This window comes from Macrobrachium nipponense, chromosome 27 (assembly GCF_015104395.2).
Source record: "Macrobrachium nipponense isolate FS-2020 chromosome 27, ASM1510439v2, whole genome shotgun sequence".
Lineage (NCBI taxonomy): Eukaryota > Metazoa > Arthropoda > Malacostraca > Decapoda > Palaemonidae > Macrobrachium > Macrobrachium nipponense.
This window is the reverse complement of record NC_087216.1, coordinates 72,650,743-72,669,332: the sequence shown is the minus strand read 5'-3', so window position 1 is coordinate 72,669,332 and position 18,590 is coordinate 72,650,743. Positions and strand designations below refer to the sequence as shown.

The window sequence follows — 18,590 nt, the reverse complement described above, 5'->3', positions numbered from 1 at the left end:
CCCAAACTTGCCGTCTAGATCTTCAAGTCTTGTGCTACGTTGTTTCATTTCAGTATGCAGTCTATCTATATCACCTTTCGTTTGACGCATGATCTCTCGTTTTGCACTGAGGCCTACATCAGTATAGCTGTTTCTCCTGGCATCCTTTCTTACATTCTGGTCCTCTACCATAACATCATCATTCTCGCTTAGTTCCAATGCTGCACTGAGCGACTCTCTTACAGATGGCTTCTCTGTTTACATTGAGATACATTTCAACTGCCTTAAGTCTTCGGCAGCAGTGTGGAGGTTTATTTGATGCTCGTGAAGTCTCTTTAGAATGCGATCTATTTTTGATAGTATAAGATTCCAAAAGATAAGTAATGCAAGGAAATGAAAGGTATAGAATCCGGTGCAACAGCTGAATGGCTTCATTTCTTTTACCTGCATTTTTTTTTCAGACCAGTAGACATTTCTTCCAGGAGAATAACCAAGTCATCAGAGTGGTGACAAAATGCATACTCTCAAAAACTGTACATATGGTATATATTATACAAACGGTAAAAATTAAAGGAGAAACTACTTGAGTTCAATCACTACCAAGAAAAGGAGTTTGATTCAGTGCGTCAACCAACATCCAACCCATCCTTCAAAATTCAAATTTCATATTACGTTGTTTTGAGGAAAATCTCTCTCTCTCTCTCTCTCTCTCTCTCTCTCTCTCTCTCTCTCTCTCTCTCTCTCTCTCTCTCTCACACCACACACACAAATGTACCTATGTGTTTGTGTGTGAAGAATACAAATACTAGCAACTCTTTATGATATATATATATATATATATATATATATATATATATATATATATAGATATATGTTATATATCTAAATAAATACTTTTTTCTCTCACATCTCCCTGTAAGCCGCATAAATTGTTCCCTAGACTCATTTTGGCGCCGGGCACGTGGTCCTCCTTGCCCCCCCCCCCCCCACCCTTTGTTACGCCTCTGTACACCATTTATATAAAACTTAAACTGATGTCGCACTACATTGTGTATAACGCCCGCCAAAATATGTTAATTGCATCATAATCATCTTCTTCTTCTATGTTACGTTGTGTAAAAACCTACGGGCCCTAGACTAATCTACGTATGTCGTTTTTCAACGCTAATATTATATTGTCCAAACGTTTGTGTGGGATAACACTTTGTTGTACCACATTTTTTTATTATGTTCAAACGCTCATTTTGTTGGCAGTAGCGATACAATGAATGTATATGTTTACTTTTATTGACGATTTGCCCTTTTTACTCCTGAGTTGTTATGTAGGTGGGGTATCGTGGACGCTGCTTTGCCTCGGGTTCCTATAGGAGTAATCATCCCTATTTTCCTATTCGAAGTGTGCTTTATATATGTATAAGTAGTATATGCTTAAAAAATTACAGTAGATGCACGTGACTTCTTTAAATAAGCGAATACCACAGGAAAATAATAGGTAGATCCAAGCGCTTTCGAAATGAACGAATGAAATATAGTTGGAAAGTAAGTTATCAGGTAAACAAAAAGATCAGGAATACTCAATGGTTGATTGTCAATAGGGTACAAAATCTAAAAGATAATCCAGGATTATCGGATATCACACGGTCACAAACCTAAACGTAGATTTAACCCTAACAGAAACTACAACCTATCCATATGGTCCAAAACATATATTCAGTTTTTACATGTTTTGGACTGTATGGATAGATTGTAGTTTCTGTTAGGGTTAAATCTATGTTTAGGTTTGTGACCGTGTGATATCCGATAATCCTGGATATCTCTTTGAATTTTACCCCTTTGACAATTAACTATCGGGTATTCTTGATCTTTTGGTTTACTTGATAACTTCCTTTCCAACTATATTTCATTTGTTCCTTGACAATGTCTTAGTAAAGACGAAATCACTTGGATTTCTGCCTGTCATTTTCCTGTGGTATTCGCGTATATATAGTATATGTCCAACCGAAGCGCTGCAGGAATAGGTATACCGTAATGGTAAAAAAACTAAAAACGCCAATACTTTCTCTTCAATGTGTTGTGATGTCGTTTCATTTCCTCATTTTTATATCATGAAAGTCGATCTCTAGTACTACAATGTCTCGTCTATAAGCATGCTTTGATTGACAAAGCAGTCTTTTTTTCAATATCCATGCATATTCGTTCTTTATTAGCCTCCCAGATTTAAAAAATGGTAATTCAATCTAACATTTATCTGTTTAACAGACGAACAGATCAATACGATTTCTTCTATTTCTGGAATTCGCGGTGCCGGACACGTTTGGAAATTATCGTGCACGAGCATGCTTGCGGAAGCGGCAAGCTGCAGCCTGTTCCCGCCAAAAGAATGTGATGTAACAAGTTACTTTCAGAAAGTCAATACGGAGGGATTAAAATACGACACTTGTTGAGACCCAGACATATTATTGTTTTACATACCCTATGAATCTATTTGTTAAACGTTTCAAAACGAACAGAAATAACTCAGGAATACGTGCAGCAGAAGTGACGCTTCTGCTTCGTTATACAACAGTCGCCGCCAACGTTAGGTAATCTCCCATATGTAAGGCTTCTTCAGAGTTAACGGATATAAAGTATCTTTTTTTAACATATATATAAAAGTTCTGTTGTTATTCATACGTCAGTTTTATTCATAAGTGTTCTAGTTCTTCGTCTGTTCTGCATAAGATCCGTTCTTACCGTACGCAAATGGGTCAAAAGTTCAGGTTCCTATACGCCCTCCAATCAAAGAACGGTCATTTCCCCATGAACTGGTAACATTTATGTTATGAATAAAACATACCAACATTTGTGGAGACTTTTATGTTTATAAGGAGTTATATTTTCGGGCATGGCATTTGATCAGACGTACTACCATATAGACTAATAATTATTAAAGGAACTGTGCTCCATTCGAACGAATTTGTACTACTCCTCTCGTCATGTGCAAATTAACTCTTGGAATTCTTTGTGGCCCGATGTACGCCCAAAAATGAATTTAAATAAATTCATCGACGTCTATACACTTAAAATTGTGATACTGACAATGCCTTCTTAACCAATGGTTCCTGGTTTAAGAGCATCCCCCCTACAAACACAGTTGCGGGCACACTATGCTATTTAAGTAATGTGCTATTCCCTTGTTTACTTTATTCATTTTTTAAAAACTTTACTCCATGCTACTTCAAAATATATATTTAAATTAATGTCTCTTATCATTTCTGCGACAATAACACCGAAAAATTAAAGATATTTCCAAATTATAGACGATATTTTAAACCACTGCTTGTTCTAAACTTCTCGTATTCTTCTTCTTTGACAAGCGTATCCTAAGAAAAGTGTTAAGAATACGAGAAGTTAAAAAGGCGTTTTGGTCATTACAGTTATATACTTATTTGGTAAAAAAATACTAGCTTATATATATATATATATATATATATATATATATATATATATATATATATATATATATAGCGTGTTTTAACTTGAACAGAGACTAGTACCTAGGTCTAAACCTTGAGTAGTACTACCATCTTGTTTTTTTCTTTTAATTTAAATTATTACATTTATTTCTCTAAATGTAGCCAAGAACATACATTGCAAGCCAAAAGGGATAAACAGAATGAAAACAACATATGCATTGGCGTTTATATATATGCTTTGCCGAGCACAGAAGTTAACCGATGTCCTGAAATTTAGTGAAATGTTCAGCTAGCCAAATCTTTCTTGGATACTGATTTGATTTCGAATTTTGCTTTACGAGTGATGTCTGGGTAAATAACTTACCTGAGATGGAGATATTATGGCAACGTTAATTTCATACTTAATCATGTTATGAGAATTCTGTGACAATCAAGAAAGTATCATACTAAAATTATTTACTGTAGGGTTTAACGACGAAGTCAGAATAATGATTAGTCTATGAATCTCACTGAAAAATTCGAGTGAAAATGTCACATTTCTGAGGCATCAGATTGTTTGCTCTTTTGGCTTTTTATTATGCGTTAAATATGTCTTGTAAATGGAAGTAAGTAAAATATACATCCTACCGAAATATATAGTATACTGCTGCCAGAACCATTACGACTAGGAACATAGCAGGTTATCAAAAGAAAAGAAATAGTATCTCTGGAGAAAAACGGATAAAAATATCATAATTCGAACACAACCAGGAAGTTAGATATCCAGTTATTTCTCCAACCAAGGTCACACGAATTATATGTAGGTATACACTTTATGTGAAACGAGATCTCAATATGAAGAGCTTTTTCTCTTTATTATAGATAAATAGTATATATATATATATATATATATATATATATATTAATATATATATATATATATATATATATAGATATATATATATATAGTATATTATATATATCTATATCTATATATATATATATATATATATATATATATATATATATATATATATTATTATATATATATTAGTTTATTGGTTAATAATGCCCTCTAATACTATCCACCATTAATATTTTTACATTGATGTGCACCACCCATACAATCACAATCCTGGGTGTAACCACGCATGAATATATAACCGCGCATACAATCACAATCCAGGCTATAACAAACACGCACATACTATTACAACCACCCATACAATCCTCGTCCCACACGGCGCTATAAAAAAAAAAAAAAAAAAAAATCCCTAAAAAACCGGACTCAGACTTAAAGAGCGTGGGAAGGCATAGGGATGACGTCACGAGCACCCGGCCCTCTGATTGGCCGACCTGCGCTGTGACGTCACGAGCATCGGGGTCTGTGATTGGCTGACCTGCATTTCAACTTTGTTTACACCTTGCGCTCGAAAGAGAGAGAGAGAGAAAGAGAAGAGAAGACAGGTGATGGTGGAGGTGGTCAAGTCGTCGGTGCCTCAGAAATGTGACATTTTCACTCGAATTTTTCTTCGTCTCTCCCCCGGGTGAGTTGGCCAGCGGGGTTGGAGGTCGCTCTTGACCTCGGGGAGGTTAAATAAGGGTTTTTTTGGGGGAAATGAGGTCGTTTCGAGGAGGAAGTGAGAGGAATTAGGGGTCGTTCTTTCGGGAGATTTCAACGCAGCGAAAGTTGCAGAGAGAGAGAGGGACTTCCAAGGGGTTTATTGGTCTTATTTTTGGTCTCCCCGGGTTATTTCTCTCCCAGGGGAGATAGAAGGGGGGATTTTAAGCCCCCCCTTGAATTCAGGAAGTTTAATTCAGTAGTATTTTATATCTATAGACGACCATTTCGAGCAGGAGTGTACTCGAAATAAGGAGCTTCGTCGGTCCATTTGGAGACGAACGAAAGGAAAGTTTCGAGTACCACTTCCCCCTCCCCCCCCTTGGGGCGGGGGAGTGCATGGACATGGCACTCTCACTCCTCGGACTGGCTCGCTTTCTACTGCTCGCCATTGAGGTCATTTCCTTGGGTTGCCGGGGGTTAGGAAGCTTTTTATTTATTTTTTTTTTCCAAGTTTACAACAATGAGTTCAACGTAGGCTAACGTTCGTGCCATTTCCTTTGGTCTCCTACCCTAAGGTTGGGAATATTTTCTTTTCCGGATCACAAGAAGGTGTCTAGCCTAGGCCTATAGGCTCTTGAGTTAGGCCGAAGTTCTTGGTTTCTTGTTGCTGTTATACCTAGTATACACCTAGTATACGTAGGCTTAAGCCAAGATACAGGATTAGGCTATACCTTTTTACAAGGTTTGTAGCCCAAGGTGCCGTAGGGTCAAATACCAAATGGTCACCTGGCCTCTACCGTAGTGCGACCACCTTCCCGAAAAAGTAGTACACTTTAACGTGTCCTGTAACCCAGGATAGGCATTAGTCAAGAGCCAGCAGCGTCCGTGGAAGCAACACCTCGAGACCTTCACTTTCCTCTCGGAGTAAGTTTTTTCTTCCCAAGTCACAAATTAAAGGCCACAATTTCCAATTTTCGGGAAGGTGGTTGCGCTGTGGTTGAGGTGGCTGCCAGGTTGTCATTCGGTATTTTACCCTATGATATTGTTCAAGGGTTTGCGAAGTGGGATTGGATTTGTCTAAACCTATTTTACCCAAAATTTTGCCCAATGAATTTCATCCTGTCGAGTCGGATTTGATGTGCATTAGGGTATGTAGTAGGCATAGGCTAGGCCAACTATAAGGTCCTATTTGATATCTGACATACTGAAAATATTCACTAACTTGAAATTCAAGCTTCCAGAGAATATAGTAGTGTTCATTTGAAAGGAGTAACAGAAGGTAATTTGGAATACAGAAAAAGGGAAAAATTAAAAAAAAAACAGATAATAAATAAGTGGCAATGTAAATAACATCTTAAAATACAAGTGCAATTATATTAGGGTAGTAATGCATTGCGTGTTTGCTTGAACTAACGAGGTTCCAGTTAAAAGGCAAATAAAGGAAACTTTAAAACTGAATCCTTGCTTTAGACTGCGCTATCTTCACATTCCCAAACAGCCTAGCTAAGTAGCCTGATGCATCGCCCGAGGGAACTAGCCTCTAGTTTTACCCATTTAGCCTAGGGTAATTTTACAGTTTTACCCGCTTAGCCTAGGGTCACTTTACTGGATAGCTCCAAGCGGCACCATGTTTAGTACCGTCGGCTCAGAGATGAATGAAAAAACAGAAACAAAACAGGAAATTTCTCAAATGATCTCACATTGACTCTATGATATATACACAGTTTTTGTATTCACTTGAAACATTTTCATCAATAAACTATATCTCCATTGGGAGCTCTTCTGCAGATTTACCTCTCAAAGTACAATCATGGATTGGTTACTTTAAAGGCTCAAAAACCAACATTTGTATTGCATCTTGGTTCAGACGACTTTAGACCATCTGAACCTATGCTTGCATTGACTCCATCTGTTAAAAATCGTCAAAATAGTCTAGACACCCAGTTATGATAGTTTGATGAGTCATGACACATATTTTCAATATTTTTTGGGAACAAGTGCAACTCAAACAGTCCAGGGTCAATTCTGGTATGAGATGCAACACGTTTTGTGGTATATCATTTGAAAAAGTAAATACTAATCCTTTACTTAATAGTACTTTATCACGGCATAACTGTCTGGAAGTTGGTCGGCATTTGATTACAAGTATATGCCACCCTGATTGTTCCAGTGTCCAGTAGATTTCATTCTGCTAATTTGAATCCTTACTGTGTTCTCAAGGCATACTGTACGCATTACCCCACTTGCTGAGGTTGACATTCACAAATTACTAATTTACCAAAAGAACTTGAAATTGTATACCAGTATCATCAGATGTTTCCTTAATGCAGAAATTTTGGGGATTCTTGTAAATTTATCATTCTATTTTTATTCTTTGCTATAAATTTATTTTCCATTATATAATGCTGTCATTTTAGATGTATGGTTCTGTAATATTTCATAAGTGTTGAAAAATAAAAATATTTTGAAAAATATTCAGTACTCATATTACATCAGTTGGTTATAAGGTAAAAAAGTGATTTGTGCAGCCTTGTAACTTATTTGTTTGTGCCATAGTGTGGGATCATTGCCTTGTTTCAAAAACTTTTTGTATTCCAGATAACCACATTCACTATGACAGCTACACATCATTCTTCCAATACTCTGGCGCCTCTGGATGGCTTGCCGAAGCCTTTTGTGAATGCCATGCGGACCCTCTTTGATATCATGGACGACCAGCGAACTGGATACGTCAAGTTTTCAGGTATGTGTCTTTGGAGTTGCACTTAACGTAGAATTATTATTACAGGCAGTCCCTGGCTTATGACGGGGCTCTGTTCTTGAGACACTTCGTAAGCCAGAAAATCTTTAAAAATCTTAAGAAAATCTTACTATGGAAACTACATTTTGATTGCATTTTTCTTAGAAAAAACTTCAAATATTAGTTATTTTGCATTTTTGGAGTCATATTTCTTTCGTTAGACCGGTGCCGTAAGCGCCTGGAACATGCGGCGTAACCCTGGAACATGCGCCATAACCCTGGAACATGCGGCGTAAACCTGGAAATAATTTTCGGCTAATATAATTGAAAAGCGTCATAACCTCGGAATGTCATAAGCTGAACTCATTGTAAGGCGGGAAGTGCCTGTATTGTTAATCAGGAGATGAACCCTATCCGTAAGGAACAAGCCCACCACGAGGGCCACTGACTTGAACTATAGGCTTCCGAAGACTATTATTATTATTATTATATTATTACGTATTTTTAATCAGGAGACGAACCCTATCCATATGGAACAAGCCCACCTAATTGGCCATTGACTTGAAATTCAAATTTCCAAAGAATATGTTGCTCGTTAGGAAGTAAAAGGAAATAGTACAAAAATGAAAGGTTTCACATATTGAAAAAAAATTAGTAAATAGATAAGAATGTATTAAAATGCAAGAATAACAACATTAGAGTTTCAATACATTTCATTTCTCTTGCTGGAACTTCTAACTGTCCACAGTCCACATTGTGAGGATAAATGATGAATGGTTTTTTTTTCATGTTTTCGTTAAAAGGTTAAATGTAGCTCGATACTTTTATGTCAACCCCTGTTTATATAATTTACTGTACAGAAGCGATTTTTTCTCCCCATTTGATGGTTGATTTCATGCTGTATTTATCATTCCAGAAATTGAACGCAGGTGGCAAGACGATGGAGCGCAAGGTATGCCCCGAGGTGTGTTAGGTAGCCTTCGCAAAGTTACTCCCCCTGACGGTTATTTGTCGTTTGAGCGATTCTGTGCTGGTTTACAGGTAGGAAGATCCTTTTACTGTACCTCCCTTCCAGTTCTCTTTCTTCCATCTTGCTTTCCATCCTCTCCTAACAATTGATTCATAGTGCAGCTGTGAAGTTTACCTCCTGTGACACCTTTGAAACCTTTTTATTATCAATATCAGTTTCAGGGCCGAATGACCTCATAGGTCCCAGTGCTTGGCCTTTGGCCTAAATTCCAAATTTAATTCTAACCTACAAGTAGGAAGAGTTTGTCTGTTGTCTCTCTATGTTGATATTTTTTTTTACTTTTTAAAGTAAAATCTGTTTCATTTCTGCCTAAATTTGTTATTAAAGCTGAAAATGGACAGATACATTGAGTTTATTTATCAGTCTTAATCTTTTATTGGTTTATAAAGAAAATCTTTCCTATAGTAGATTCCACATCAACCGTGCATTTGATGTCTAGGCCAGTCTCTTATGACGCTCCTGATTGGCTGTTGATAAGGCAACTACAGGGCTGGAAACTCTCAGTCTCTCGAGAAAGTTCACATAGGGAGGATGTATGTTCCACTTCTGAGGGTTACATCTTTCAAAAGTGTCCCTCAGGAGAGGAGGATCATACATCCTGCCTATGTGAACTTTCAAGTGAGACTGAGTTTCCAGCCCTGTGGTTGGCTTATCAGCAGCCGATCAAGGGCGTTGAAAGGGACTGAATCTACTGTAGTATGAATGTCAGAGAGAACATTAGAGTTTGGCTAAACAGCTTGTGAATATTTTGTACTGTTACATTTTCATATGCTAATATATTTTTGAACTTCAAGGTCGTGGATGTTTACGAAAGATGTTGCATTGTGTTGAGATGGTAAAAATGTCATACATTATATATGACTCATGAGTTGAGAATAATGGTAGTTACATTGTGGTCGTCATAATCTCTGCTGCTCAACAGATAAGTTTATTGCGTAACAAGATGGAGGACAAAACACCCAACAATAATTTTGGCCTAAACATCCCACCCAAGCTGTCAGGATCCAACACAGGCCTTCCACCACCCCCACCTCCCCTGAGCAGACCTCCTTCAGCACCAATTTTAGATCAGGTAAGCATTTAATGAGTAGGCATCCTATTTTGCTTGTATATAAGGAAGGCCTCAAATGAAAGGAGACAGATCATTTATAAAATCCCTGTGCTGCACAGCTGGCATCAGTGAAGGTTCTAGCTACATCATATTTCATTCTTCTTACTGTGCCTATTCCATTCATATTCTCTTTCTTCTATCTACTTTCCACCCTCTCCTAACAATTGATTCATAGTGCAACCGCGAGTTCTGAATGACTCTATAGGTCACAGCGCTTGGCCTTCCGGCCTTAATTCTGTACTCCAATCCACCTTTTATAAAATAGAATGTTCTTGAAATCAAGACAATTGGCCAAAAGTACGACGAATGGAAAAAAATGATAAACTTATGGAATAATGGATTGGTACGGTATATGATTTGCTTAATTGTAAGATGATGTAGTATGGTGGGTATAATATGGCAACCACAGTGGAGGATGCATATAGGAAGTGAAAACCCTTTTGAAATTCTTAACAAGAAAACTTTCTTTTTATATTATGTAATTAAGAATCGGTTTAATATTTAGTATATTATCATACTGTTAGTAAAGTGGAAAAGGATCCTCTGTGGTACTTCATCAAATTTTTATGCTCTGCTGTTAGGTTTTCATTTCTATTTCTACTACAGTCCATGGAAAGGACATGTGATGAGGTTGGAAATAATGACAGTTATCATATACATATATTATTTGGGAAAAGTTGGGGGTTTATGCATTGTGCAAAGCATATTGTTAATCTTATTTTTCCAGTAGTGGTGGTGCCGCTTATTATATTTCTTGGGTCTTTTGAGTTTGAAAGCCCTTACAAGGTTGTATGTTTTGTAACTGCAGTGTTTAGTAATTTAAAGTCACACTCAGATCTATGGAAACATTTCTAAGTAGACTTAGACATTGTTTGAAAGTATTGTTGTTTGTTAATTAAACTTGTAGTAAAGAAACTTACTGTTTCTAAAAACGTAAGTTTAGAGAGAAGTTAGACTCTAATCACCTGAGTGAAAACTTCACTAGGAATGTGTTTTATTAAATGTATTTTTTTTTTCAAGGAGCATCATCCTAAATTAACGCGTACGGTCACCAGCATCCCATCTACCAGTCAGGCCAGTGGGAGTGGTGGTTCCCACCACAGCCGTGCAGAGCGCACGGTATCTATGCCACACCTGGACGACGTTGTATCTCATTCTGAGCACTCCGCCCACCAGCACTACCACCAGTCTGAGTTTCGATCTCACAGCTCCAAACCGGACATCAAGATGGGCCTCGGCGTCATGTCCCACAGCAAGTCGGTAGGGAACATGGTTGGACCACCGAAGCCCCCGCGTGTCATGGAGAGAGACAGAGGCACCCAGAGTCTGGATCGCAACATGGAGAATCGTAACCTGGGGGAAATCGGCAGGATTCCGAGCGATATGCGTGCAACTCATTCGCTGGAGCGGGAGAGATCCGACCGAAAGTGGGATCTGGAGAGGTCAGATCGACCACACCGAGATAGGTCAGTTGTGGGTTTTTATTTTCGTTTTGAATTTTTGCTTGATGAAGTTCACCTTCATCAGGCAAACTTCTTGTTGGCTTTTGTGGGAGCGTCACTCGTTTACGTCGGTCTGGGCTTATCATTAGGTATATTGCTGGTGGTTCCTGTTACTGGGGCAGCCATCCTCCAGTACTTCTCAGTTTGTTCATGAAACTTACCTGTCAGATATATATATAGCTGTATTTTCTGAAGTCCGACAGAAATTCAAAAACTCCCGGCACACACAGTGGTCGGCCAGGTGGTTAGTACCCATTCCCGCCGCTGGGAGGCGGGTATCAGGAACCATTCCCATTTTCTATTCATAATTTTTCTGTCGCCGGTGCTGGAAACACCTGTTTTCAGTACCTCCGTCTTAGGATTTTGGAAACTTCATTGCCGCTAAATATCCTAATTGTCTTTTGAATTATTTACTTGTGGCTAGGCATACGCTATCTTAAATTGATTTGAATTTGATTCATTTTTGTATATCTGAATCTAGTTAGGCTAGTTTCAGAGGGTGTTGTCTGCTAAGATAGGGTGTGGCTACCGAAAGCTTCGGTAGTTCCGCACTTGATATGCACGAGGGCTATGGGTCTTGCTTCTTTGTTGAGATTTGTCATGTAAGGAGTGTGAGACTTTGTCTAATTCCGTAAGGAAGACGTATGATTCGTATGTACGCAATTAATCAGTAAACAAAAGTCAGGGTAGGCTAACCTACCTGTAGACTTTATTTTGCCTAACCTCCCTGTAGTATGGCCTACGGTGGGCTTATAAAGATGTCTTGTGAGGTAATGCCCTTTACGTTATAGATTCCTTCTGTATCTTGGAATCTAAGGTGCTCGCTCTCCTATCATTGTGGTGAAGAGTGCTACTTCTGTAGTTGTTACTCCTAACCCTGTGTAATGTTGCCTTCGGGCCCTAAAAAGTTTCTGTAGAGGGTATTGCCCTTTCTCTGATACTCTATCGATTCATAACTTAGAATCGAAAGTGCTGGCTTTGGAGAGCAAAAGTGAAGTGGCTAAGTGCAGTGACAGTGCCCCTTGTGTAGTGGAGGGTGCGTCAGATCGGCCTTATTTCGCCTCTAGGCCGGGACCTCTGCTTGACTCCCAGGAACAGGGAGAGAGCATGTCGAAAGCCGAAGGAGGGTTACGAGGAACCCCCACCGATCTGACGTGCCTTCGGCAGACCTGAAGATACTCCCAGGCTGCCAAAGTGCGTGCACGTGCACGAATCCTGAAGGATTGCTTCTCGTCCTCCGAAGCGTCCTCCCTGCGCAGGGTTTGGAGCTTTCGGAAGGACTCGCGCCCTCTAAATAGAAGCTTTATAGAAGAGGACGCTTCATGTCCTCTCTCTCTCTCGTCATGCGTTGCAGTGAGAAGTAAGAAGGCGAACGTCGCCTGAACTCGTGTACGTCTTTCCACCGAGAAAAGGGAAAGCAAGTCATAGTAGCAGGACGCTTTTGAGCGCGGACGTCCTAGCTTTGTTGCTGTGAGAATAAGAAGGCGTTCCCTCGCCCCTTGTATTCTCACACGATCAACCCTTCACCTGAGACTGCTTCGTGCAGTCGGTTTTCTCTCCGAGATGTCTCTCGCTCTTCCCTGAAGGCAGTTTCTCTCGCTTGCATTGACGCCTGTCAGGAGCGTGACGCTTTTCTGCACGCTTCTTTTGAATACTCGGATGGACGCAGGCGTCGCGCGTGCACGCCAAGCGCGCGCCAATTGGACGCCGAGCGCGAGCCAGTGGACGCCGAGCGTGCGCCAGGCGCCAGCGCACGCCAGGTGTGTCGCCTGCTGAACGTTTCTTTTAACTCTTCAAGCTGATTTGGGCCTAAAGATTTTTACCTACCTTCGGTGATCCCTTCTACCTCGCCTGCGAAGAATGTGAAGTAAGCAGTGCTTCGGAGGAAGATTAAAGTGAAAAGGCAACTTCGTTTTCGAAACCCAGCAAGACCATGGGTTTCGTGAATTTTAGAGGTCTCTGTCAGTTAATATTGCTTTTCGTAAAGTCCAGGATTGGATGGAGTTATGGAAAGCTCAAGGAAAGATCTCTTTTGCTCTACCGCAGTCAAGACTTTGCGGTAAGGCAGCTACGGGTTATGTAAAAGCTCGACGTCCTGCACGTCAGGACTCTCGGCAACTTTCAGTAGGATTCTTGCAAAGGCACTCATCAAAAGAACGCTCTTCAGGAAGCGCAGACAGGACTTCCTTGCCATACTGCCAATAAATTTTAAGCTTTAGCAGGCATTAGTTGTGATACGGGAGAGGAAGCTGGTTGGAGAGTTTCTTCCTCTTCCCAGGATAATTTTGCAAGCTTTTTAGCCCATCTGAAAGGGCTTTTCAGATGATAGATTTTGTTAGTTCCTAGTCGGGACTACGCTGCCGAATTGAACATCGTCGTTCTACCTGCCGTAAGCCCAGTCTCTTAACAGGATTCTTGCCCCTTCCTCGTTTGAGACGGGAATCGGGAAAATAAAATGCTCGACTTCCTGGATTACGTTTTGTCAATTCAGTGACTTTCCCCCATTGACAATATACTATCGTTTTGTCAAGTAAGTGGGTATCCCCTCATTGACAAAATATCTCTTTGTCCTGTAAATGGGTTAGTTCTCATTGACAAACATCTCATTAACTTTATATTGCGTAAGCGGATAAGCTCTTATTGACAAGCTCTCATTCATCATTCGCAGACTCGTACAAGAAATAGACTTGTAGACTACGTCAATGAACGCTTATGTCCAATAACATAAGAAGCTTGAGCTGTCCGCTTCGATTCTCTAAGTTTTGTTCATGAAACTTGCCTGTCAGATATGTATGTAGCTGTGTTTCCGAATTCAGCTATATATATGTCTGCCAGGTAAGTATGAACAAACTTTATTGTAATATAATATCATATTTTGCCTTGCGTTATTTTACTACTGGTTGGTTCAAGTCATATACGCTTGCTGTAGTTACCTCTTTGGATGGCAACCGAGAGGTCTATTGTCTATTAGTTTAAGGACATTTAATCGTTACTCCCTGCAGCCTTCCAGGAGTTTCCAATTTATCTTTTACCATTGTATGGTAGTGTTATGACGACACAAACGCATCTATATATTTAGCGTTTTCTGTTTCGCTTAAATATACCAGCTTGAGAGTCTCTTTCTGCTCAAAAATAATGGACCTATTTCTTCGTAGAATAGGGTAGCTGGCAACTCAGGCATAAAGTTAAGAGACGACGATCGTAAGCTGCTGCTGTCACTGTCCAACCGAGCCAGTACCAGCTCGTTCGCTGTCATGCACAAAAGGTTACGTCTCTCTCTCCTGCGGGATTGACTGACTAACTGTATCTCTGCCCTACAATCACGGACAATCACGGACTTTAGCCTAAGATTGAGGGGATTTTTTACATGAATGAATAAACATTGCATTCGTTTTGCCTTACTGTGTTCAACAGAGATATCTCTTACTCCTTTCGGTGCTCGTTACCGCACGGTATAGGACTACGAGTCTACCGCAACATTGCACTATTATATGCTCTCCTGCTTAGGCAAGCGCAGCCTTATTAGGGAAGTAAACATACTGTGTGAGGGAATGGATGAGCTTGCTGGGGACCATTTCCTTCCTAAAGAAGTGTGTTTCCCTGAATAGACTGCAATTCAGACCTCTACAGTTTTTTCCTACCGGGAAACTGAAATTTTATTCAAGATCTAGGAATGATTCTGAACATCTCTCAGTGCGTCAAGTATCACCTAAGGTGATAGAAATTAGGTGCCGGACATCTGGAGAGGGTTTCAGATGTCCTGGATCATAATCTGAAAGAAGTGGAAGCAATTCGGTCGTCCCTCCAGTCCTCGAAACGAGTTTTTGGAACCAGTGGTCCATATCAACTCTGATCTTCCACAGCTCTCTCATATCTTAGGAAGTATCTTCTCTTGGTCCCTGTTCGGGTTTACGAGAAAGAGCCTATTATAACAACAGGCGTAGAATGTAACGATCCTCTAGAGGGTTCGTTACAGAATTGACAAAAGTCCTTAACGAATCCGTTCTCGGATCGACTGGAGTTGGCAGCACTACTGACTTCCGAGTGGAATCTTTCTTTAGAAGTATGTTGAGAGTTGTGGAGACTTTAGGGACGTCCTTTCATTCATCTCTTCGCTATGCTGAGGACGAAGAGGCTTCTTCTTCTCTGCTCCCTTATTCTTGATCCGGGAGCGGTACCATTAAACGCCATCCTATGATATTGAACGGGGATGGATGTTTAGTCTCTTTTCCCCTTTTTCAAACGCTTAGGAAATGTAATAAGATGATTTATGACGTCACAAGGAGCGACAATGATGCTGATCGCCCCTTGTTGGCCTTCAAGATCCTAGATTCACAGAGGTCACGTCCTTCCTAGTTCACTTTCCAAGGGCCTTTTCCGAGAGAGTCGGTCTACTCTAACACGAAAGGTACCTATAACCTCTCCGCTCTGAGTCTGACTACGTTCAGACTATCGAGATGTTGACAGGAATAAGATTACCGTCTTCCCTTTCCGTTTGAAGAATGGGATAAGCTGGCAGTCACAACTATTAAAGAATACGCAAATATGTTGTTGACGCCTTTGGGCTCAGAGATTTGCTTCTGTCAAACAACAAAGCCCTTCACGATCTTTGAGCTCTGTGGAATCTCGAAACTCGCTCACCATCTACTTTTTGTCTCGCCTGTTTTCTCGGAGTCAGACACTCGTGCGAGATCAGGCAACATATAGTAGCCCTGAGTTTCTTGTTGACGAAGTCGGTTGCGTTTATACACCCCCGATGATCGTTTAACATGAGACCAGGTTGGACTGTCAGGCATTCGTCCTTCGGGACTGAATCGCCTTTTTGCTCCTCGCTCCTTTCTCCTGGCACCAGAAGCTCGAGTCAGGAGTTGCTCAGGAGTTGATTCGCTAACGACGTTGGGTTGCGTTGATACACCCCCCCAGGCAGTCCAGACACTCATCCTTCAGCGAAGAATAGTGCCTTATGGTCTTCAGAGTACAGCCTTGCTGTCCTTGATTCGTCTGACTGGTCAACTGGTCGATCACCTGACTTTAGTACAGACTGTGCATGTCAGATCGAAGCTTTCAATATGGAACTTAGACGTAGTCTGAAGTTCTTGATGTCAAAGCATTCGAACCTCTCCTACATGTTAACTTCTTGCACGTGATCAGGAAGGCCTTTTCTAACCACCCTAGATACGACAAGAGGGTTAGTGAGGTTTTCAGCCATCGTCAGAAGTTTTGGTGTTAGAGAGAACAACAAAAAGGCGGTGTGTTCTCTAAGCCTTCCGTTGTGGCTTAAGAATGGAAACCCGTCTTGTTCTTGGGCCAGGAGCTTGAAATCAAGGATGGCACAAGTTATTGGGCAGGAGCCAGAGAGAGTCCTGTGCCCTGTCGGGTCTCTCAAGTTTTATCTCCATAAAACTCAAGAAAGTCGAAGTCCTTCCTTGGGCAATCTGCAGTGTTCCGAAAAAGACAGACTTGCCCATATTGAAGAACACCCTGGCTTTATTGTTAAGGAGTTCTTTCAAAAAAGCTCCTTCATTGTGTTTGCACAAAGATTTGAAATCTTTTGATTTGAATGCTCACGAGGTGAGGGCGCGGCCTCGGAAGCATTTCAACAGAGCATGGCACTCAGCAACATCCTGAGTTCCATGTTTTAGCGAAGCAACTCTGTGTTCACTTCACACTCCCTGCGAGATGTGAAGATGGCATATGAGATCTGCTGCTCATCCTTATTCTGTAGAAAATGGTTAGGAAGAGCTCTTAATTTAGTTGTTGAGTCGCCGACAACGGCAACTTCTTAACTCTTAAGCCTTAGTTAACACACCTTAACTTTGGCTAGGTTGGTCAGGTGGTGATATATATATTTATATATATATTTATTTTACTTCTTAGCCCTCATGGTATGGTCAATATGGTCTAATTCACGTCGTGGTCTCACCCCTGTTGACAGATCATCTGGAGTGCACCAGCTATATAGGTCTCTACCTCGCTGGCAACTCTAGTAGCACAAGCAGACTTACGTGGCAATAACCACGAAGCCAGCTATGCTAACAGGTGGAACCAAGATGTAAATCATCTGCATGCATTTGTTTCCCAAAATCCTTCTATTCTGTCCCTTCCCACCTCCAACGGTGGGATTCAGCTATATATATATCTGACAGGTAAGTTTCATGGACAAAATGATATTATGATACAATAAAGTTTGTTCATACTTACCTGGCAGATATATATAATTAAGTACCCACCCACCTCCCCTCAGGGGACAGTGGAAATAAAAAATTATGAATAGAAAATGGGAATGGTTCCTGATACCCGCCTCCCAGCGGCGGGAATGGGTACTAACCACCTGGCCGACCACTGTGTGTGCCGGGAGTTTTTGAATTTCTGTCGGACTTCAGAAAATACAGCTATATCTGCCAGGTAAGTATGAACAAACTTTATTGTATCATAACAATATCATTTTTGATGACGATATTTAAGAGATATAAAATGTAAACTCCTTGTAGCGGGTTAGGGCTGTCAATACACCTCACTGGGTGCACTGTAGGCATTACTAAAGGTTCTTTGCAGCATCCCTTTGGCCCCTGGTTGCGACCCCTTTCGTTCTTTGTGCTGTACCTCCGTTCTTAATATCTCTCTTCCATCTTGTTATCCACCCTCCCTTAACCCATTAAATCCCAACTTTTGTATTTTATGAAATTCTGGAATTTTTTGCAAAATATTGTATATTTAAGGGTTAAGAATACATATGAAGTAGAAAGAAAAAAATCTATTTCTAATGGTAAGCTTACAATAAGCTGTCCTCAAATGAGGACGCTGGGATAAAGGGGTATAAAATCACGTTTTCCTTGCTGTCCTCAATTGAGGACAATGGGACAATGGGCGTTAGGTTTATATTTCCTAAATAATGTATCTCCTTTTTGTAAGTGAAGATAAACAAATACATATTATCAATCTAGTTGAATGTTTTGAATTTTCACTAATATTCTAGCTGAAAAAATGTAATTTTATAAGCCAAATTTACTTTTTTTTATTGTAATATCTTATGAACTTATTTTCTTTTATGATAAGAGATGAAACATTCAATAAAAGAGTCACATTACATTTAGGGCAAGAGGTCCTTAAATGTGCTGTATATGTTATGTTCAAACACCATTGTTAACTGTTGCGTTTTTCAATAATATGGTCTTTACCAAGGTCTTTACCATCATACCGAACATCAGTAAAACTTGTATGTGAGTGTAA

General features: G+C 40.1%; 1 protein-coding gene across 2 annotated transcripts in view; it reads left to right on the top strand.

The window, feature by feature from the left end:
- Positions 1–4,816: 4,816 nt before the first annotated feature.
- Positions 4,817–18,590, top strand: part of LOC135201084 (suppressor APC domain-containing protein 2-like) — a 37,032-nt gene continuing 23,258 nt past the window's right edge. For both annotated transcript variants that reach the window (XM_064229971.1, XM_064229970.1), the window contains exons 1-5: positions 4,817–4,960; positions 7,576–7,720; positions 8,634–8,758; positions 9,670–9,819; positions 10,879–11,324. In XM_064229971.1, coding sequence (XP_064086041.1) covers positions 7,591–7,720; positions 8,634–8,758; positions 9,670–9,819; positions 10,879–11,324 — 851 coding nt within the window. In that variant the 5' untranslated portion in view covers positions 4,817–4,960; positions 7,576–7,590. The remainder of the gene's footprint in view (positions 4,961–7,575; positions 7,721–8,633; positions 8,759–9,669; positions 9,820–10,878; positions 11,325–18,590) is intronic.